Genomic DNA, 24,514 nt, shown 5'->3' on the forward strand with positions numbered 1-24,514 from the left:
CAGGAGAGTAAATTTTAATTATTTTTGAAGTATATTTTTCCTTTTAACACTTCTGTGGTAAAAATATTGATTCAGGTCAGTGGTAGTGGTTTCTCAACTTTCCAAGTGTAAATGATGCTAATACTCTTTCAGAGCAGTATTCTTGCCAGAATACAAGTACCAGGATTTCTAACCAAAACTGTTGCTCACTTGGCCACATATTCATAACACACCTGGGAGCAGCTCTGTAAAAGTTCTCATTTGCACCTTGCAGCATTTTTATTGGTACCATTGGTATCATGGATCCAAGAAAGGATCTCATTCCACTTACCGAATATGTCTCTTTCTGAAAGCTGCACTTCACATGTTGTCAGACTAGTTCGCAGCAACACAGATTGCCTGTGATGCATATTTAGACTGCAGAATAGTCTGGATTGGAAGGGATCCACAAGGATCATCAAGTTCAGCTCTTTAAGTGAATGGCCCATACTGGGATCAAGCCCAGGACCTTGGCATCATTAGCACCATACTCTGACCAACAAACAATGTGAAAAGAGAGAATAAAACCAGAGCAATTGGGAAGGGAGGCATATTTGCTTGGAATGGTTTCTGAATAATAAAGCAAATTAGGTTTCCATCCATCTTTCTAAAAATAGAAGTATTAAATTAGCCAGCTGGTTCTTAGGAGAAGGATAGCCAAGCTGCTGGAGAGGAAGATGCTCAAGATTTGATGTAAAAAAGAATCCATAGACTTCTTGAGACAAAGAAATGTAACAGGAATGTAAGCTTACCAAATTGCAGTTGCTCAGATAATTTTTGAAAAGCACTGTTTATTACTTTAAAAAAGCAAGTAACTGAAAATGGTTGCCACCATCATCTGGCCACAGGTAATAGCAGCATAACAAAAGCTTGTTCAGGTACAAAATACAAGCAGAATTCAAGGAGAAAAATCACTGAACCAACAGATTCAGACAAGTGTATAATTTTCTTCCTGCAGATGTGTTTGTTACTTTTGTTTTTGTTAGAAGCACAGAAGTGCTTCTGGAAACATATTGAGCTGATAAGTGGCATTGATTTAACTTTCTCAAGGAGAAAACAGTACTGTTCTATACTCAGAGTGAGCTCATGGCTAATTGGGTAAACAAGAAAAAATATCCTCAACATCATAGTTCACTGGGACCAAACTGAGGTGGCCTTTGAGAGAGAAGATGCTTGCCTGTACAAGTCCGGGGAAACCAGTGAGCTGTCAGGATAAACATGCTGTAAATTTCCTTTTGATTGCATATATAGCATGGGAAAAATCAGACTTTTATTATTTGAATTCTAGAGATGTTTCTTCTTGCAGCTCACTCTGTTTGGCAGATATTCTTCCAAGATACCTCCTCTTTTCTTTTGTTCCACAGATCCAGCATTATGCCCATAAAACAGTTCAGTGCAATGGCAGTTGGACTTCACTGTTAACATTTTAATTGATGGCATTCTTTAGTCTTCACTAAAAGCTATTTTTTTCCTAAAACATCTTCCTCATACCAAACCTGAATTTTAAAGTGTCATGGCACAAAATGGTCCAGAGCATCCTTTTTCTAAGTCTCAGGTGATACAAGGAGAAAGGTGTAAAAAAAATCTTTATTAGAAATATTTAAGCACAGTAGTTTTTCCACATTATAGTCTTTGGGAACTCCCTCCATGTGTTAATTCTTTTACAGTGTCCAGTCTCACCAGATGTGATTCTCTGTGTGATTCAATAATGGTTGTTGGACCAGTGCTCACTTTTTCCCTTTCTATGCAATGGGCTAAACTGCAATTGCTGAATATTATCATTATGAAATTTTAATTTACTTCTTACAGGTTGTTATGTTTGAAAACTTAATAATGAGCTCTGCAGCTTGCAGTTTCCAAAAGTATAATCTTGATTTCCTTGCAATTAGTGAATGTAGAAAGAAGGTGATATATCAAAAGCAGATACTCTGCTTGCTAAGCGATGACATCTAAAATACTTTCTGTAATGAGCATTACAAGCACAGTAGAGATTGTACTGACTAATGGATTTTTTTCTCTGCATTAAAATATCTCAAACTATGCTGTTATCAAAACCTCTGTGTGAAGCAGTGAAGGTATTAAAGTGGGTTTTTTGAATTTTTTATTTTGAATGATTCAGTCATGTTGTGTGGCAAAATTGAGGCAATTTGGAAAACAGAATGTAAATTACTTAAGAATTTTTTTTTTTATTTTACTGTAATGTTAAATTTACTAAAAGATAGCAAACTCTACTAACTTCTTCAGCTTTACCAGGTTGTGGTTTGCAGTGACTGGTAAAATACATTTGTTGGGGGCATTTCTAGCATGGCTCCAGCTGTTTTGCAGAAGCATCCATCTGCCATAAGTGGACCAAATGTAATATTCCCTTCCGTGCGGTTCAGGAGCAGGGGTAGGTATGGGTAAAAAACCATGTTTATTCAGAACTTTGCAATTCTGAAATGCTGTAACTAATTAATAGTCTTAAAATTCTCTAATGGAGAAAATATTATTATTTCAAAAGAAATTATATGACAGGTGCTTTTGATTCAGGCGTAAGAAATTGCCCAGAATAAAAAGAATAGAATTTCAGACCTCAAGTATTTTTTATTTCTCTCGCTGTGCTTAAAGCACAGTTCCTCTGGGAAGTCTCATTTTTTTGGCGTGCCACATCAACACGCTGCTGAGGGGTCTGTTTGTGTCTGTTGCCCTCAGGACTCCGAGCCGTCAAATGAGGTGGTCTCAGAGGCCCCAGGTAACGTGGTACCCTCTACCTCAAGAAGTAGCTCTGAAGAGCTGATATCGGTGGCACAGAAACGTCCAGAAGAGGTAGGACATTCTGTGTCTGTTTTTTTCCAAGATTAACTGGTGGGGAATACACATTTGCCTCTGTTTTTCATGCCTAGTGTTGTACTACTAATAGCAGAGACTTTTTAAAGCTACAGTTCTGTCTTATACTCCCATATAAACAGCATGCAAGACCAAGGTAAAACTCAGAACTATTATTAATGGTACCTACAAGTATATTCCATAATATGTGCTACTTTTTAAATACTGTTTCTTACTGTGAGTAATTAGGATTTTTTTAAATCCTTCCTATCTGTCACACCATGACAGTAACAGGAGCCCTATTAGATTCTGGCAAAATGAACTTCATTACATTGGAGAGTGAGAAATAGAATCTGTACATTGGAATGTAGGTAGATATAAACTTTTATCATCCTTCACAAAATTTCAGTATGTCTTACTTCTGATTTGTGCAAAGGAAAGACTCTTCCTGAGATTGGGCCTTTCTTTGTTCTCTTGGTTTCAAAAAGTGATGTCATAGTAGTAGTAGTGATGTAGTCATAAGTTCATACTTCCTGGTTTTGTAAGCAAAGGTGCTTGTAAGGTAGGGCAGCCAATGACTCAGGGTGTTTTCTGTTCCTGCTGTGCATCCCAATCATAGTACACTATAGCTGCAGGAGATGTTGTCTGTGGAATTCAGACTCATAACTTCATTTCATGGTGGCAATCATCTTCCCAGGGAACCATTATTATCCCTAAATTAACCTTTCCTGTGAGATGTAAGTCCTTCCTTTGTAGTAGCCTTAACACTTAATCTTGGCTTATTCAAACAGTTTAGTTGGTATTATTACTATTCAAAATACATCTAGTACCAGGTATATAAAGACGAGTCTTTGCTGGGTATTTTCTGAGACTTCTTTTGACTTTAATTTTCAGAAGAAAGGAGTATGAAGTGCTAGTCTTAGGAAATAAAATGCCATTTATTAGTTTAGTGCAGCCTTTAGATAAATATCTTCATTTTTCTGATAGTCTTGTCACTTTGTCTGAAGAAGAGGGAAGGTCCAGAGTGTGAAGCCAGGAGAATTCTTAAGAGTGTCTCCTGGAATAAGACCAAGTAGATTCACTTATTTTGGGATATCACTGCATATTCCCAGATAAAAAGTCAGGTTGTCACATATAAGCAGTCCTGAGGACAGAGTAGTGCCAGCTTTTGGGAATAATTTTTTGTGCATTTCTAAGTAGCAAAGAGACCTCTGTGTGTGGAGAGCTGTGGAATCTGCCTCTCAGTTCACAGCTTTGTCAATTTACTTCACTCCACTGGAGAAATTAAAATTGAGAGCACAGCGGATGCTTAAAAATAAAAAGAGAGGAAAAGTCCTACAGAAAGAGGAATGAAATATGGTTAGTTGGTAAAAGGTGACTAAGAGGAAGATGAGTATACAGTTTTTGCTTTTGTGGAATAAAAGCAGCTCAGCTGTGGGGGAGAGGAAGCTTCAGGGAATCAAAAGATGGAAATACACCTCAAATTTTACAAATAGTTCAGTAGTAGTTCATGTTGAAGCTGTTTTACTGAATGTGGGGTCATGTGGTTTATAAGGGAATGAGACTTTCTCCAATCATATTTACTGCAGTTTGTACAAAAGAGAGAGAGGCGAGTCAGAAAGAGTTTTGTGGTTGGATTTGCAGGGAACCTTGAGAGGGGAGCAGCAGTATGCTGAATTTCCAAATTCAGAACCCACCATGAAACAAACCATCTAAGTCACTGATGGGTAAGTGAGCATGATAAACAAACATTTGTGAATTACACCCTAAAAAAGAGGTCCAAAAAGTGTTTGCAGAGCTTGAATTAAGCTAATGGCTTTTTATTTTAAATTTTGTTGAAGTCTTCTGGTACATCTTTCAATATCTGCTTAATGAGTTAATATGTGGAATTGACTACTGACTGGTATATATTTGTGTAATTTATGACTCATCTGAATTCAAACCATCAGCATTGGTGAGAGTTGTTAAAGAAAAGCTCAAATGCAGCTGTGGAATAGAGAAATATGAGAAAAGAGTAAAGAAGGCTGGGTGGCTAACAGCAAAGGGTTTCAGGAAGGTGCAGAAAATTTGAAAAGGTTGCAGAGAGTGGTGTTCAAAAAGAGTCTTGGGCTTGCAAATGTGAGGACACATAACTTCTAGTAGGAGAAAGTATGGAAAATCCCATGAACTGCCACATTAATTTGGATGAAGCACTTCTATTTCCTGCTTACAATTTGATTTCCTCTCAGATACGACAGTCTGAATCTTACCCTCAGTTACTTGTGTCATCAGTAGGATATTATTTGTGGGATGCAATATAATCACTCAAATGAGGTCTTGTTTTGTTGTCTAGTCATTTCTCCTATTAGAAATGATGGTCAAATATTGAGTTCTCCTCAACAGGAAGACAGAATGGCATCCACTCCTCTTACTGCTGTCCTTCTTCCCAGCCACTTTTGGTGCTTCAAAGTTAGATTTAATTCTATGTTGGATCAGTTGTGAATTTTCTGTGAATTTCATTGGTGTCCTGAATCATCTGTTAGCGATTTAGGAAAGTGTGTGTATTTATCAGTATATTTCACTTGCAGAAACCTTTTGTGTTATAAAGTAACTCAGCTGACTTTAAAGTTAGAAAGATAGTTTATTGTCTCTTTCCAAAAGCTGTGCAAGCCTCTGTAAAATTTAAGTTGTATAGATTTGAATGCTTGAATAATTTTAATTAGTGTCCATCCTAAAATAAGGATGTGATTGATATTTAATATTGTATATATTTCCAGAGGGATTTTAAGCACTGGATTTGAAAAGTATCGTTGAAAGAAGAATTCAGTGCATTTGGAAGGGGAGAGACGTGTCTCATCCTAATTTCAGTGTAATTTTGTTAAATTTCCAAGGAGTTTATATATATTCAGCAGTTTTCCTCCAATAATAATACTTAGGATAGAATTTTTGTTCCCACAAGACTTTCAAAATTCAGAACTACATCACTGTTACATTGGTATGCCCTTTTTTCTCTGATACTACACATTCTTTACCATCAATGGATGAAAGGAAATTCTCTGGATGTTGTGATTATTTAAGATGCAAGCTTTTAAAATGTTTTAAATGCAGAAATGCACTTTCTTGAATAACACTGCAATTGTTCAATAAAGTTGAAAGGTTGGTGTATCAGCTTTCATGACCCTTATTCTGTTTTCTGTGGTCAGCTTCACTTTGCATCTGGCAGTTGTATTGGTACATACATTTACATTGGTTTCTGATGGATATACAGAAATGCTGAAGAAAGTGGAGATTTCTTGCTGAAGTAGTTTTACTTTGCCTTTTTCATGTGTCTGAAGAGCAAGATGGGTGGGCTTTGTCTTCTTGATAGCATTTCTCATAAGCAGCCCTTTAGTCCATGGGGGATGATGGTGTCAGTGGTTTGTTATTTAAGTAAGAAAATACTGATTTTGACAGTTCCCTGAAATGTGAGTCTCATAAGAGGCATATTCTCTTGTTTAATTAGAAGTAAAATAGAAGTACATGAGTTATGTGTATTAATTTCCTTTGCCAGTCCTGTGGCAAATTAATTAATCATGTTTTAATAGTGTAAGCCTAGAGGCTAACAGCTGATCTTTCTGAATCTGAATGTCTGCATTGCAGAAGAGTACAGATACAGAGGAAAAGCTGTCCTATCCTTTCTCTTGTATAGAAAAGTGAATTCAACAACCAACAAGCCCCTACCAAAAAAAAATTTAAAAGGCACATATAAAGCATGGAGCACTTTAGGGTAAAATATAAATTATATTTTCATAGCATATGAACCAGAATAGTTGATGCGTCTGTGGTGCTTTTTGGATGCTGGATTCAAACTATAAAAGCTGTGCAAATTTTTGTGGTTCTTATCTAAGGAAGGATTAAGATAGGTACCCTCTAACCTGGTTCTGAACTATTAGACATTCAGTGCTTCCAGTTTATCTGGATAGAGCACAGACATTTTTCCATAAGTAATGTACAGCTAAGGTATAGTGATTTGTTTGATAGAAAAAGATGTGTCACACACTTAAGTCATCTGCCATTAGTTGTAAGGATGGTACAAGCATCCTAAAAGGATTGTATAATTCAGTTTTAACTGCATTATTTCCTATACGAGGGAAGGAGATGTTGCATGATTTCTGTTAATACAATTGGCTGCTGATATTGTCTTTTGTTTCCTGATTTATCCTCCTTCCTTGATCTTGGGCTGAAACCTTTCCCAAACAGTCCCTTTTGCATTTCAAGTTAGTACAAAAAGAATTTTTTTTTAACCCAAAGCTATGAATTTCATCATCAGTGTGTCCAGTCCATCTTTACAGTATTTTATTACACTGAGGTTTTTACTTTTTAAACAAAGTATGATCTAACATGTTCTGAAATGACTGAATTGAAACTAATTCCATGGGAAAGTTTGTAATAATCATCATGTGATAATTTTTTCCATCTGCTATTATTAGACTATTGAATAACTGAATTTCCATCACTGGCATAATTCATTTCAGAAAATAATCATCATGAAGAATAAGCACCATCAAGAAGTAGAGAGATTATTTGCACTATTAAAGAACACAAGAATGTATTAGATAAAATATATTTGTGTTTCTATCTGTATGTATAAATGCACAGCTGTTATGCTTGCACTTGTGAAAAGCCTGTGCATTCTTTTCTAAATTTCATTGGCCTAACCGTATATTCCCTCTATTCTGTGTTGCTGCTGGCTTGAATGCATTTAATACAAAATTTGTCAGACAGTTGTTGCTATAAATGCATTCTTTCTGACCCATTGCTAATTAAAAAAAAAAAAACTAGTGACAGACATAGGGTGAGTTGGACTCATATTTAATCTTGACCACTATTTTTTTTTGTTTAACTTCTGAGGAGCTTCCCCACTATGAAAAATACTTGTAAATGTCCATGCTGCATGCACCTAACAGTCTGTTTCCTGATTAAAAATCATAAGTGATAACTTACTTGTTATTTTGTATCATAAGTAAATAATTCCCCTTTATATCAGTAGTGATACTGGAATGTGATTTTGTACTCTGACCCTGCTGCTATACTGAGATCTGCAAACAGACAAAACACCACAAAGAAAAAAACAAAAAAACCTTGGCATATTTTAACAAAGAAGGAAACATATTGGGTCATCTGTGTCATCCATATCCTGGTAGACATAGGATGGATCCTTCCAGTGCATTTCTTAGTACTTCTTTCTGGTTTTAAAGCTTCTGAGCAGTGGTGGTTTTCATACTTCTGGGTCTTTTCCTTTATGCTCCTTCACAGTAAACATTCTGAAGGTGTTTATTACATAATGTTTATTACACTCCTCCTTTTTGTTTTCTCTGAGTAACAGCAGAAGAGTTGCAGCAGATTACAGACCTGGGATTGAAATGCATTTTGAATATTTTCTGGATCTAAGTCATATTCGCTGTAGAAAAGACTGATGTTTGGTTCCTTTGCAGAATTACTTGTGGGTGATTTGGCCCATAATCCAACTCTTGTCATAGTGTGTGTGTCTTCCAGTCATCAGACTCATTTATCAAAACAGGGGAGTTGAGTCACATTTGCAGATCATTTGGCACTCAAGAGATTTGTTTGATTTTACTTTTCATGCTTCTACAAGTAATTATTATTGTTACTGTAGTTCCCATTAATATTTCAGAACAGAAGTTGTAAGCCACTTGCTTAAAGAGCCTTTAAGTCTAACTGTATTAAAAGTGAATTAATAATGAACTGAGAAAAGGAACATAATACCTTTGACTACTGAAGTGGTTCTTCCATAAAATAAACTGGGAAATACAGTTAAGCATGTAAATGCTCTGGAGTTAGGAATTCATATTTTCCTGCTAATCTCTTCACATGACTGTTTTATGTAATCTTCTTAATAACTAAGTATAAAGGTCGCAAGATGGCTGGAAAATGCTGTCATGCAGTTCTGCTTTTGAAGTAAAAATTTATTTATGTATATTTAAGCGTTAAATGGCCTTATGAAATGAGGGTTCTTCTTAGAAGAACATTATTAATTTAAAAAATGAATTAGATCTGTTCAAAATTTCCACAAATCCAAGACATTTTTTTATTTAACCTTTTCACAGTCTCTGCCCTTCTTTAAAGTACATTCAGTCCTATATCATCTGTTACTCAGGAAGGTATTTAATACATGAGTGGGCATCATTTGCATTATACAAGAAGATTAACTTTACAAGCTCTGCTATTAATCTGAGTAGCTCTACATATTGACCTATGAAAGAACATAATTAAGTTAGCTTAATTAAGTTAGTTAATTGTTACACTCTGATGAATTTACTATTGAGAGGAAATTAAAGGCAAATAGAAAATGGCATTCATTGGTTTGAAATCATGTTTTAAAGGGTTTCACAAAGATACTTTATATATAGATGACTAAAATATCTATTGTGTAATAAGCACAGCAGATGCCATTGAAATCCCTGCAGTTTTCTCCTTTATTGCCTGACATACATCCATATTTCTAAAAGAGATTTTAAAAGCGTGCTAAAAATTTAGAAAATAACTGTTGTGAGGTTTTTCCCCAATACCCAAAAAATTGAATTCAGAAATCCTGTCTACACATGAACCCCAGAGAAAAGTACAACATTGAAGTTCATTAAGTGTTATAATGTGATACTGAAGCCTCCTTTGGGGTAGAGAAAAGAATTTAAAAACCCCTAGAGCAGTAAGCAATACCCCATCATCTGTACATTCTCACACATCAGCATAAGAATGTCTTTCTCATGCAGTGATGGAGGGGAAAGGAGAGACACTCCTGGAATTTACTCTGTCAGCTGCATTTCTGTTGTCAGGAGTGCCTGCAAGTTCACTGCAGGAAAGCATTCAGGGTTTCAGCACAGATCTGTGCATGGATGGACCCTCCACATGACTCCAACATCTGGGATGCATTCATCAGTCTTGATAAGCACTGATAAGTACCCTGGAGATCATCAATTCCAAGTAGATGCAATTAATAAACAGTAAGAAAAAATGGCCAAACATGCAAAAATGTGCTACAGTGATTGCTGCCAAATGAGCAGTTTATTAATCTGTGAGATTCATTAATATTACAGTGGCTTTATTTTGAAATTATTTTCTGTGAACAATTACTCTGTTCCTTCTTTTTTTTTTTTAATTTGCCAGGTCTATACATTTTCTAGATGGCATTCTCAAAGATTTTAGGATTTCTGCTTTCTTTCTGTTGTAAAAATTAATATTTTAACTCAAGTGAAAACAATATTTTCCCTGAGGTATTATTCTTTGGCATTTCCAGATCATATGAAAGGGTCATTGATCTGTGGATATATTCTCTGGAAAAATAGCAGCATTGAAAGCAGGAAGGCAGTGGCATTTAGAATCACTTGTGTACAAATTTGTATTCGTATTCTAAAGACAGATAAGTTTGATATGCATTCTTACAAAGAGCAAAAAAAGTCTTTCCTTAAATAATGCTTAATTCTTTTCTTATTTAAAAAAATCTGAAACAATTTAAAAATTGATAGGATAGGAAGAATCAATTAAATTATAGCTACTGTATATTTTATGAGGCACATTGTTTTTCTTTAACAGCTTCTGCAATGAAATATTTAATTTTTGTAAATTCAAATTTAGCTTTTGAAAATTCAATTTGAAATTAGCATGTTGTTACATTTAGTCCCTTCAAAATATTATTGGAGCTTTAAACAACTTGCTATATTCTAAAAGTAAAGAAAGCTTTGTTTTCAGCTTCAAGACATGCTTTAAATCATGATTTATTTTTTTTTTGGAGGAAGAGAGTGGAAAATTGATTGGAAAATTAGAATTAAGTGAGCTTTAGGTGGGAAAACAGGAAGAAGTTCAAGTTTAGGGCATCCCACCTGCTGAGGATTTTGATGGTTGTACTGATGTCAGTGAGCTTCAGTTGACCTGTGTGCACTATCTGGTCAGCTTTGACTGTGCTGCTTTGAGATATCCACGATGTGGCACGGTGCAATGTCACGTAAGCCACTGTTGTTATTTCCTGTGTGTCCCATGTACTGCACAATGGGAGCTCTTTCCTGGAGGAAAATAAGTGTAGCTTCTCTCTTCAATATGTTGAAGGGCACACTCTTAATGTTCTGGTTTGTTTTTTTTTTTTACTTCCTGAGGGATTTGTTGTGTTCTCTCTTACCTGTAATATTTAAATATAATATTTCAATATTATACTATTTAAATATTATATTTAAATATAATATTTAAATTAGGCTAATATATTCTTTGGTCATTGCATGCGGTGTAAATATTAGAGCTCACACTGCACTACATGAACAAAACAGTGATCCTTTTTGTAGATGATAAATAATATCAGAAATTTCCTAATTTAATATGATAGGTTGAAAATATCATCAGAACCCTTTTAAGTTATTACAGGCTAGATTTGAGATAATGAAGCTTGAACAGAGTCAAAGATTCCAATGTCCTTAAGGTAGTGAAGATAAGCAAAGGTCAGTCAGTAGTCATTAATAACGTAGCTTATATAGATTTTCTCTACCCAGTTGCTTTGGGGTTATCTCCAAACTGCACTGCAATCCCAATAGTGTCCCAATGCTGCTTTGCCAAACTATTGTTACTTTACATCCTTCTCACTGTTAAACAGAATATTTACACATTGAAGAGTTCATATTGCCTAAATATTTCAGCACAGTAGGATCAGTGATTTATTATTTGTTAGAGTACATCTTTTTGCTGTTAATGTGTATTTTTGTGATAGACATATATACATTAATCTACCAGAATATAAAATCTTTTAAAACTAAATTTATGTTATTTTCTAAAGACTATCAAGTAGGTTAACATGCACTATTATCTTTAATAGCTGTCATTGACCTGCTGAATCCTTTTTAAGTGAACAGTTTCCTATATTTAATTTTTAAGTAAGGCTACATAGTTATCATAGTCTCCCATAATCTCTAGATGACCTGGAATATTCAGAACTACATATTCTATATTCTATGCTGTAGCTATGGTCTTTGTTTCACTTAGAAACTGAAGGTGTTCCTGAAAATTCAGTTAAATTCAGAGAGACTTAGACTGTGATGAGGAGTAGTGTGTTTGGAAAGCTGGTTTCCCATTAGTGTGTTTTACTCTGGTGAGGTTCTTGTTTAAGTGATTGGAATCATCCCAGGAAAATAGCACATACCTCCTGTCAATTAAGACACTTCAGTGTCCTCTCATAATGACTGATTTGTATTATTCTGTAGTTCTGCATATGCACAATAAAGATGGAGATATGCCTACTGCATGACTTAGCTGGCTAAAGCTATTTGCCTAAAACTCCATAGATTCTGCCAGTGCTTCCAAGGCAGATACTTGCAGAGGAGTTCCCAGGGTACCTGGAAAAGGCTTTAACCTAGAGGTATGGCTGAGATGGTTTCTGCAATTCAGTGGCCACCAGACTGAGCCCACGGTGCTGCTGAAAGGGCAGGGTGTGTTCACAGACTGCCTGCCCTGCTGCTCTTGTTGGAGCAGTAGATGGGTGAGCTGGGTCAGTGCCTGGAGGGATATCCATGGGGATGGCAGACCTTGGAGGGATATCCATGGGGGTGAAGGACATGCATAGCTGTGGACCATGAGCTCCCTCTTCAGTATCAGCATCTGCAGTTCATGGTCCAGGGCTGACACTGAGATTGTGTTGTCATTTGGGTGCTCTGGAAAAAATAAATTAGAATAATCTTCAAAATACTCACTAGTGTTTCTGGATTTATTGTATTAGCCAGTTCTCCTGTACTTTTCCCTTCAAAAGGAACACTTTTTCCCATTTAACAGCCGTATTCCAGATTACCCCTCAAGAGTGGGTTTGTCATATTTGGGTTTCTCAGGAGATTGACGAAAATTAAGAGCTAATGTAACTAATGGAAATCCTGATTTTTTTCTGCAAATTAGGATCAATTTTTGCCAAAGATGATTAGTTACACAAAATTTAGACTCCTATTTGGTATCAAGAACGACAAGGACTGGAGTTCACGCAAAGCAGTGATGTACCTGCTTGCATCCTTGTGAAGCTTTTTGTGATAGTTATCAGGAGAAATCTTGTCAGACTATTAGTGGGCAGAGGCATATCCACACTTTGCTTGTTGAAAAACTACCAATGTTGATCTGGATTCATCAAGGTACAGGGAACCAGGTGTGTCCTGCTCTTGGTCACAACAACCCAATGCAATGGTACGGGCTGGCTGCAGAGAGGCTGGAAAACTGCCCAGCAAAAAAGAGTCTCAGGGTGCTGGTGACAGCAGTTGAATATGAGCCAACAGAGTGGCCCAGAAGGCCAGTGACATCCTGGATTTAACAGGGTTACTGTGGTCAGCAGGACAGGAGAATGACTGTCCCCCTGTATTTGACACTGCTGAGGCCACACCTCAGGTCCTGTGTCCAGTTTTGGGCCTTTCACTGCAAGAAAGACACGGAGGTGCTGGAGGGTGTCCAGAGAAGGCAATGGAATTGGGAAGGGTCTGGAGCCCAAGTCTTGGGAGGAGCAGCAAAGGAGTTGGGGGAGTTTAGACTGGAGAAAAGGAACCTTGGGGGGACCCTAACACTCTCTACACCCACCTGAAAGGAGGCTGCCCTGAGGCAGGGTTGGTCTCTTCTCCCAGGTAATAAGAGACACAACCAGAAGTGGCCTCAAGTTGTGCCAGAGGGGGTTTAGATAAGATATTAGGAAAAAAATGTCCTGAAAGAAACATTCCTCAGGGAAATAACTGAGTCACCATCCCTGGAGATATTTAAAAGACTTGTAGTTCTTGAATTGAGGGACATGGTTTACTGGTGAACTTGGCATTGGCAAGGCAATGGTTGGGCTTAGGCATCTTAAGGGATTTATTCCACTTAAATGATTCCATAATTCCATGAGTACACAGTTCAAATCTAGGATTATGACCTGAGAATTCTATATGAAAGCAGAAAAAAAAATCAAGTACTGGCTTCTAATCTTTGGGAGACTTATAATCAAAATTCCAAAATGAGCTGCCAGTGGAGAAAGTTGCCTTAAATCTGTACAGCTGACAATAGAACCATTCCCCGTATATTTTCCAATCCTTTGATTATACTTGCCTACAGTTGCCCCCAAATTTTCAGTAGACTTTTTGTCCACTGCCTATAGGCACTAGCTATAGCTAAACTCTGTTAATCCAATATTGTCACATGAGTATTATGAAAATAAATGTCTAGAGTTTAGGAGCATAAAGACAGGCCTTTAGGAAATACCCATTACAGAAATGTAAAAAATCAGTTAAAATAAAGGTATAGTTGTTCTAATATATCTCTGAATCTGGGAGATATAATGCTCAAAATAGGAGTCAAGGTACTAAGTGATGAAGAAAGACAACATAAGGGAAGGAGAATAGACTTTGAAGGCATTTTATATGCTTATTTTTATTCTCATTTTCTAACAGTCTTTATTTATATATTTAGCTCTGGGAAAAAAAAAATCTCAGTCAGCATTTAAAAACAGAATCACCCACAGACTATAATTTGTGTGCATGCTGTGCAAACTTTTAGATGTTTTTTCAGCAAAATGTTGCCTGTTTTAACAGTCTCTTTGTGGTTTCAAGGGTGATATTTGAATTGGGAATTGAGGCAAAGATGATAGTTTTGTTCAGTGTGTAGATAATCCTAAAGTCACCATTTTTCATATTGTAGCCTGATAAGCCACAGAGTAAAAATAACCCAATTTTTGGTTATTTTTTCTCAAGTCATGGTATTACTTGAGAAAGCTTTTAGTGTCAGCAGAGGCATCAAGATATTCAAAAAGGGGAAGCACATTAAAACCTTACCAAAAAATAAATCCAATTACCCTGTTACTGTAGGAAAGATGAAGTAGAGGAAACTTCCTTCTCCACAACATGCATGACTGCAAGATCTCTCTTATGCCATGGAGTGAAATACATTTGATCCCCCCATCCCTGCCTTAAGATCTCGTGCAAAAGCACTAAGAACTCAGAGAAAATCTGAAATTGACATTTATTTCAATTATTTTATCTCAAATGAAAAGGTGGAAGAGCTTGGTGTGTTCTTTAAAATACTATTCCTAAAGCCAATGTTTTCTGAATTCTTCATAAGATACTAAGTGTTTCAGATGGAATTTCTTTATCTCTGAAGTACTTGTATATAATATTTAATTTTGGAAACAAATATGGGTAAATTTGATTTATTCATCCCTTCATCATGCAGTCTTCTGTGGGGCCATTGTATGTGGCAACAAATTGGAGTAGAGAAATATTTGCTGCTATCCATTGTAGCTTCTTATTTCTTTACGTCACAAGTTAACCTGCCAATGCTCATGTGCAGTGATGAAGCCAAGAAATCGTGCCAAAAATTAAAACTTTTCAGATGCAGTATTGCAGATGTGCTGTGCTGATTCCAGGCTGGATTTTTTTCAGCTTAGCTAGCATCTGTGAATTGTGATTTCTTGTTTAATACAAGCGTAGCACTTCGAGAAAATGTCTTAGCCAATTCTCCAGAGTACTATAACTTTACAGCTTCCTTATTTTTTATTTACTGAATTAATGTTACTTTCTTTTCATTTAGATCAATATGAATTGAATTTAATAAGCACAGGGTTTCAGAGTTATGGTCTGTGAAGCTCCCATAACACAGATTAGCAAATAATTCTGTGCAATTAAATATTATACTTTCCTTGTGGCAATCTTACCCCAATAACTTGTAATTTTGGGTATTTGTTTTTAGCTCCATAATTTGTGTCATGAATGCATTTCAGTGTTGCAGTCAGGGCTATATGGTTAAAATCACTGAATCAAAAAGAAGAAAAAAAAAAAGAAAATAATTACCTCAAGGAGCTTTCATTTCTAGTGTGAAACCCAACATTATGGATCCAAAAAATAAAATTTGTTTAGTTATTTTTACTCCATTTTGGCTAGAATTTGGAGTTAATAGGGGAAATCTAATTTTTTTTTTTAATGAAAGACTGATCATAAAATTGATAATATTTTTTTAAACATTTGGAAATTTCACATGGAATTCTTTTCCTACAGTGTTTATTACTAAGCAGGTTGTAATAAACTCTACTTCTCTACATAATGTAGAAACTTAAGTTAGTAATAGAATCAAGATTAAAGACGGTGATCACAGAATGGAACAAATTAATTCCTAGTCTTATTAATTGGTTAACTTAAGCTTAAACTGGAGAGATATTGCACATATCAACCAGGAAAATGGAAGGTTGTTTGTATAAATATTTTTCCACTGTTAAAGCACATCATTAATAGGCTTTATCAAATCAGACCAAGGATCTGTATCAAGAAGCTTCATCATCCATAGAGTCATGAAGTGAATGTCATCAAAAATCACTGGGCCTAAACACTTATCAGTTCACTATGATGAAATGACTGCATTTTTATTTGCACAATAACGTCAAATCCTCATATTAGAAAGTGGCAATTTTTTTTGCCCTTTACTGTTCTAAGTGTGACACATGTAACAATTATTCATCACTCCATAATGGATCATTTTTATCAGAGTCTTGTGTCTTTTCTGTATACATAGAATAAATATTTATGTTTTCTCATTTTTCTGAACTAGAAGATACTGATAGAATAGGTTTGAACTGTCAACTATAATTCATTGCATGCAAAGAAAAGCTTTATACTGATATTGTGCAAAAGGAAAAGAATATCTAAATCATTTCAGCAGCAAGCTTATAACCAAGATAATATCAGCATTTTCCTTCTTGAAAATATATATGCCATAAATTAAAGGAGGTCTTCAGTATTTTATTAAAATGCTTCAGACAAGTTTAACCCCATCTTCAATGGGCATATATGTATGAATACGAAAACCTTTTTTAAAAAGAAAATGAAGGTCAAGTCAAAGTTAAACCAAGCTTGCAGTAAACTTCCTACTAATCCTGCAAATATTTTGTTTAGAATACATTAGAAAACTATGATGCACGTTTAGTGTCAATTTAAAGGTGCCCATTTTATTCTTACAGAAAACTTAAAATATATCTAGCACTTTGCTGTTTTGTACAATAGTAATGTGGTGTGGGGAAAAAATACAAAATATGTGTATACTGAGTGTATTTGAATGACCTTTTAATTTAGTTGAAATTAGCCTTAGCAGTATATGTAGTAGTGGAGAGGTACATATCACAGTATATAATTATGTTTAAATAAATACATAGAAAAGTAATTAGGTTAAAAAGAATATAATATAATAATTGGAATCCAAAATACACTTGTAATGAAGCATTTTATATACAAATCCTACAGTTCTTTTAAGTACTATGGTATCTCACCACATTTTCAGTTCTGCTTCCAGCTTCTTTAGCATGAAAATGCAGGGAAGTGTTGGTACTATTTGTAAGGAAGTAACAACAGAAGAGAAAAGTTGTATGTGATGAAACCCTGCATCTGTTTTGTGGAATTTGCAGCTGTCCCTTTGTTATTGTTTTAAACCCATTTGATTTGTAGTACTTTAAAATGTCATATCCCATGTTTTTCTAGTCCGTTGAAGGGTGAGTGGTTAAGTTTTGTGCTTTTGGCTACTATATCCCTAATTCCAGCTGTGGCTTTGGAGTCTTCTGAGAGAGGCACTCTCCAAGGTACCTGGTCAGAAGTGACATTGCTTTTTTTAGAGCCAGTCCCATCACAAAAGACCCAAGGCATCTATCACATCTTTTTTGCAAACAAGCAGAAAGCTGAAATGAAGTCTTATTGTTTCTGATGTATGTGAGAATTTTACTTTGAACTCCAAGTGTTGTCTTCCAGCAATAAATTTAATCACTAATTAGTATCAGATCATGTTGATGATGAAATAAGCTGGGAGATTTAGTAAGGTCATGTATTTAATAAGAAGCATCAAAATATAATTTTGTAGGGTATACCCAGTGTTTTGGTTTAGAACTGCTGCCTAGAAATGTGATAATTGTTTTCTTCAGAAATCAGATATTAAAGGACAATGTGAGAATGAATCTTTCTATGACAAGATCACAGAAGCAGTCCATTTTAGAAGCAAGTTAGTACGTTTGAAAGGTCATTAATGTAAAGCTGTGAATTTGTCCCCACATGTGACATGGATAAGTGATCTTATGGTATTTGCTGCTGTCAATTTGCATTAATATCTAAGGCATGATAAGAATGTCATTAATGTGAAACAAAAATTAATTGCTATGATAAGGCAGTAAAGTTTGTTTAATACTTCATGATCAGTAGCTTGAAAGCAACTTGCAATTTCAATTTTAATTCTTTCAGTAAACATTTCCAGTTCCTACAGACTCTGAATCTTTACCTTTTGTGATTATTTGCAGACAGAGTGCAATTTACTCTTGGATGGGTACTCTGTAGAACAGCTTGCCAACTGTTCTTGCCAGAATGTTTGTAGCATATGTATTAGGGAATTTTTGCATTGTTGCATCCTAAAATCAATATGGAACATAAGGATGATGAGTTATGTTCTACGCATTCCTTCTGTTGTCCATCAAATGCATCTTGTGAAAGCAAATTTCCAAATTTTCCGAGAGCTCAAAGCAAAGAAGAATTTGAGTCACAATCATTGAAATTAACAGTGGTTCTATATCTGAGTATATTGAAATTAATTGATTACCTTTGGTTATGCTTTGTCTTAGGAAGCTTTTTTAACATTATATTTTTTATGTTCACTGGTCAGCCATGTCAGAGGGCTCAAAATAACACAGTACTTCAATCCAAAGAGCTGTCTACATGCAGGATAAGAACTTGCTTTAACTAGTAGGTTCCGCTGCTTTCTGGTTCAGAATAAAAGAGGTGCTGTATGAGGATATCAAAGTGTGGGATCCTATCCTTGGAAATCAGGCACTTATTTAGGCCAGCACATCCATTTGGCTTTTGGCTATGAAGAACCATACTGACAAATTTACATTCACAGTGCATCTTCCAAAATATTGCCTTCTAGATAGTGTAGGAAGAGTTCATCAGACAAAAACTGAATTAGGCTATTAATATGTATAGCTGCACATAGCAGAGGCTTTTCTTGTTGTGGTAAACTCAGTATCTTCAGACATCAGATGCATTTATTTCATTACTTGTCAGCTTTTTGTGCTTTGAAATGAAAGTCCTGAAAGACCTTGGTTGTCTTCATTCCTTGCAGAGCCATGAGGTCCTGTCTACTTTGCAGAACAAATGTGATGTCTTCATAGCAGATGGAGCAGGCATGCTGACTCCTGGTACCTCACTCTTTTCAAACATACATCAGTCCTTCTGAGGCAAGCAAACTCCAGAATCATAAAATCTGTTAAACTTTGATTTGATGGTGGCTTCTGTTTTCCAGCATCTTCAGAATATTTTCAGAGGAGCTCACTTCACATCTTCTGGCACAAATAACTTCATTAAGGAAGGCTGTCACGTTTCAGAAGTGAGGTCATATTGGTCTTTTCATGACCAGCATTCCAGTTAGCTGCAAGTGCATGGCTTAGAAATTTCAGCGAGTCAGCCAGCCTTGCATTTGAAAATGGTATTTCAGTGACACTTTCAGGAGAGATACACCTACAGCTTTCTGAAGTGAAAGTTTTTTAAGCAACATATCCTTGACAGTGCCTCTCAGAGAGTATGAAAAAAATTGTTAACTGCAGAGTATCTACTGCTTGATTTTGAAGGGCTTGATAGATCACTGCTCCATAAACATTCATGTAGAAGGCACAAGGCAAGCTTTTGAGGAGGTCTGGCCTTTCATTTGTTTGGACAGGCATTTTGTTGTTAATTGACTCTTCTCATCCTTTCCTACCATGGGTTATGAAATCATATGCCCTAAGGAAATGAAATTCAATTATGCATTTAATATATTTTGGATTAGCGGGGCGCATGCATCTGGCGTGGTAAAAGCAAGATGTATTTTATGTATAGAAATTAGTTAGAAAAATTATCTCAGTTGATATAAATATGATCACAACCTGCTGCACTCCTGAGAAAATGTGTACCACTTGAGACAAAAGCTGCTGTTATTACTGTTAGAATCTGTTGCATTAAGAGTACAGAAATTTGGCAGCAAATAAACACCCTAGCTTTCCAGCTCATCCTCAGCGATCAGAGGGGCTGGGTGTGGCACATCTCATGAAATCCCTTTGCTGCATATCTCATGACATGTGTCATGGCTTAGGCCTCATTCCTGTGGAATCTAAGAAATTTTTCTGAGTGATGAAACATTAATATGATGAGAGTTCTAAAATATTTTAATATCTGGCTTCTGAAAGTGATAACAAAAATATGTCACTGTGTTAACATGGGTAGTGGTTGTGTGGTCGGAACACAGTCACCGAATACATTTTAGTTGTTTATAGAGAGAGAGGGGGAAACGGGTGCCTGTTTCAGTTTCTTCATTTTAGTACTCTTAAATGTAAGATTAGAGGAAACATTATGACTCTGAATCTTAAAAATGCAAAACAACTGCCAGAAATTTCCTTTCTAGGGAAATCTATTCAGTCCTCTACCTTGAACATACCTATAAGTGGAAAGCTGTTACGTCTACCTTATTCTTGCACCCAGAGATGTTCTTTCAAGAAAGTAGATGAAGAACAGCAACAAAGAAAGAAAGAAGAGCTTGTATCTAAAGGAAATGATACTAAGATTTTAACTGTCATCCTAAGTATCTCCAAGAACTTTCCTGGTTAAAAGATGATAGTTCTGTGAAGTAGGCTGTGAAAGCTAGAAGGAAACAAGCCTGAAGGTGGTGAAAGTAGCCTAAGTATGAAGTTCTACACGTATTAAGAAAGCAGTTTGTGGGTGGAAAGTGTAGCAACATTGAGACATGTTATTTTCATCAGCTTTTGTCTAGTTGTCCGCTGAAAGCAACCAATTGAGCATGAAGAAAATTCCCTTTTATTCTCTGTATCAGTGGATAAGACCTTGGAAATGAAAAAATGTGTTTGGCACTCGACCCAAGGAGTAGAGAAGGGCTGTGTTGCATTTAATGCATTATTCAGACAAAATAAAAGTCTTATCTGTCGCCTCAGTTACTCGGAGAAACAACAGGAAAAAGAGAATCACAGACACAGCCTGTATTTTTACCTAGGCCAGGGATGCAAATCCTTTTCATTAAGCAGTAAGGCTGGCTTATTACTGAGACACAGTGCAGGACAAATGCAGTTCGAATCATGTTGGAAAGAATATTACCGGGAATGTGGGTTTTGGGTATTCTTCCTCCTTCTTGCACATTTTTTTTCCTTTTACCAGCATAACTTTGAAATGTCCTTTATAGACAAAACCTTATACTTTGTGAAAAGTTACAGAAATTATTAAGGAACAAATTTACCTTTCTGTGAAGAGTGTAACTCTGGCAAATTTGAAAGAAACTACATTAAGAAAATGTTTGCTTCACAAATGATAGAAATTTTTAATATGGGTATACACCATTTTCTTTTTCCTTTTTCTGCCCAAGACATGTTAAAGACAAACACTTCTATGAACAGATCCTTGCTTGGCTATGATAAAAAGGTATGTGGCACTGTTGTGATAGGAATATCTTAGTGACATGCTTCCATCATGTTCAAGTTTCTTAAAGACTGTTGGGTTTCTATTTTTTTTATTTAAATCCCTGGTTAATCAAAGTCTGTCATCATATTCAGAAGCAATGAGCAGCAGCTTTGTGCTGCCTTTGAGACATGAATGGACCCAGACTTTTTACAAGGAGAACATGGGAATGCTGGTTTTCTGGCCAGGACACATACATGGCAAGCTACTGGCATCTGCAAGCATCTGTCATTTTCAGGAAAGAATCGGTTTAAGAAATAAAAGACAAAAGTAGCAATGTTCATTGTCTAGGAGATAACTGTATTCTGTGATGGTAAACTGTTAATAAGGTTTTTCTGAGTGGTCTCCTGCCTGCTGTGGGGTGGCTGTTTAAGGTACATGTGGTGCTTTCACTTGAGAGGTGACATAACCTAATGACAAAGCGCTTGCTGAATAGGAGAGCTTATACTCTCATGGACTGCACTAGCAAAGTACCTAATGCTGTAATAACCTGCAAATCTGAGCTATTCAACTTGGGATGAGTGTTACAATCAATTATTGTAGCTTTCAGTAGAGTCACTGTTCCTTTTCTTGTCAGACTTAGCCTCTTACCTGCCTTGTTGAGTCATGTCTTGATGTGTGAGAATTATTTCCAGTCACAGCTAGTGCAGAATGCTGGTTTGTATAAAGCCGTCTGTGGGTCAGACATCTCAGTTAATGAGAAATGTGCTGTGTGGGATTGGATTACCACCTGGATTAGATTTCTAATGCAATAAATTTCCAGGCATCCTCTTCTAGTATTTTCACAACACTTCAGTCTATATTATGGTGGAAATTGGATTAAAAGGACAAAGCATGAAGTCATTTGCTGAAGCAAACAGGGTGTTAGTGCCAAATTTTGTATAAAAGGATGCTGCTGAAAGGACTGCGTGTCTCTCTTCTAATCCACAGAGAATCCTCTGCCTGAGTTTAAGGACTTCATTTCCAAATACAATGCACAAGGGGGTACATAAACCTCTGTTAAACAGTTCATTTTGTGCATTCATCTCTTGTTTGCTTATGGTATTAAAAATGTTTTTGGCCTGGAACAATCCCATTCATGTGGAAATCACTTTGTAAATTTAAATACTGTAGTAGTGACAGTTCTGTTCAGTGAAAGTTCTTTAATGTGTCGGGCAGTATCAGTAGTGATCCTTCTGTAATTAAAGTTTTAAATATATGAAAGAAAATTCTGCCTTTTATTTCTCTCAGTGAAATAAAGATTTTCAAGAGAAAATATGGGTTATATATAGAGATAATGCTGACCATGTCTGAAAATGTGATGTTGTTCGGTCAAATGAATGATTGCTGTTCTTGGATGAAAGGAATATTGTGTGTGAAATGTCCCCTGTCCATTGGGTAAAGTTTGACTTCTAGGTGCAAGACAGGACATAAATGATACTTTTTAAAAATCAAAAATCAGAAGGTGCATATCCAAAAGTTTCTATTCCCAAGGATGTAATTCTTGATCAGTCTTAACAATTTTTAGGCCATGTTGCATCAAATTATGCAAGATGGCCTTAAAATGAAAGTACATTCCTGTAAAAAAACTTACCCAACTTCAGATTGCCAGTTTTCACAGAGAGATGACAGACCACAAGTTAAATTCCATTAGAATGTGGTCCTCCTTGGAGAGCAGGTGGTTCTCCTTCTGGGGAGGAAAATGAGACACATCTGTTTCAGTTGATCCTACTGGCTGATGTACTAGCACAGACTTGATAGTTACTTCCTTATTACATTATATTTTAAAAATTGACTCCATTCTCTATTCATTGTTCCAAACCAGACACCTTTTTTATGTATTGCTTTCTGATTGCTCTCAAAGCATCTTTCCAATTAAATAATTTCCTGGCAAAAAACAAGTTTCTATGAAGTAAAACTGTTTTTCATATACTTTATAGGTTGCTGCATATTATAAATTGGCATGTATCATAAAATTCCTGCTGTTGATGGTTGTTTACTTTTTCTAGACACAAAAAATAAGCATCAGAACTTAAAACCAGACAATTTCTTGCAATAACTACACATTTTATGTCTTCTTTTCTGGCTTCAGAAAGAATGGGTGATGTTCTGTGCTAGAAAAGTTAATGCTTTTAAAGTCTTCTGTACTCACTGAATGTAATAACAATGACAGCACTTAGCACTTATATAAATCTTTTCATGCATAGAGCTCTCTCCTGACATTGAAAGTATTATTATTCACATTTTACGGATAAGTTCTTTAACATTCTAGTGGTGAGTTCAATTTCCACACCCTCCAGGCCAAGCAAGTATTATAATAGGGGTTTAAATATCAGAGATACCAGCTGAGAAATTCCTCATCTGAGTCTCAGACCTTGCTTTAGTTTTATGCTGGTTTCTGTAAGTGACTCTCCTTTAGATTAGAAGACCTGTTAAGTACCACTTCTCCATTTCTACTTCTTCTTCACTGACATTTTCCAGAAATCCAGGAGTTTGCTCAGCTTTTCCTCCAGAGGGAGTTTTCCCCATGACCTTAACTCAGAAGGACACCTCTACAGACTGACTCAAGCCTCAGTATTGTTTTGATAAAATAGCTACAATAACTGTTTGGGGTTTTTTTGTCTGTCCTGTACAATCAATTTGTTTTATAAAAAATATAAAATATTTCTATTTGAAATAGTTTTATATACATTTTGATGCTAGCCACTTTTTAATCATTCTTCATTTATTAGCCATACTTTGAACCAAAATGGGATTAATGTACATGGCCATTACCCTGACCTACTTAGCTTCCCTGATATTTTACTTCTTGTTTTTCTTTACTTTTGTTTTCATAACTGATTTTAGACTCTACATGGTCAAACTCCCCAGATGTGTTAATATAGCATGTAGTATGATATGACTTGGCCAGATTTTGATTGTTTATTAATATTATAGCAAAATAAATATTATATATATTATTACCATTATATCTATGCATTATCATTTTGAACAGCAAAACCTTCGAAGGAGACCTAGAGACCTTCCTATATCTAGGTCTTAAAAAGCATCATTTGGTGGAATTTTCAGTGGATAGGGGAAGCAACAGCTAACACAATTTTTCATTATTTGCACTTTTGAGAACTTACATCCTGAAAGATTTCCTTGAGTGCAAATGAATTGAGAATATCTAAGTCCAATTCAAGTAACAAGTAATTAATGCTACTTTCACTGATGTTAAGGAGAAAATAAAAACCTCAGTA

General features: G+C 35.8%; 1 protein-coding gene across 4 annotated transcripts in view; it reads left to right on the plus strand.

Annotated features, from left to right (window-relative positions):
- PHF14 (PHD finger protein 14) overlaps positions 1-24,514 on the plus strand; it is a 161,078-nt gene that overhangs the window by 125,178 nt on the left and 11,386 nt on the right. For 2 of the 4 annotated variants that reach the window (XM_059476039.1, XM_059476032.1), the window contains one exon: positions 2,710-2,823. The exons of 1 other annotated variant lie outside the window; for it this stretch is intronic. In XM_059476039.1, coding sequence (XP_059332022.1) covers positions 2,710-2,823 — 114 coding nt within the window. Of the gene's footprint in view, positions 1-2,709; positions 2,824-4,467; positions 4,551-24,514 lie in introns of all 4 variants that reach the window. One more of the 4 variants, XM_059476047.1, reaches the window with a different exon arrangement.

This window comes from Ammospiza nelsoni, chromosome 1 (assembly GCF_027579445.1).
Source record: "Ammospiza nelsoni isolate bAmmNel1 chromosome 1, bAmmNel1.pri, whole genome shotgun sequence".
In the NCBI taxonomy this organism is placed as follows: domain Eukaryota; kingdom Metazoa; phylum Chordata; class Aves; order Passeriformes; family Passerellidae; genus Ammospiza; species Ammospiza nelsoni.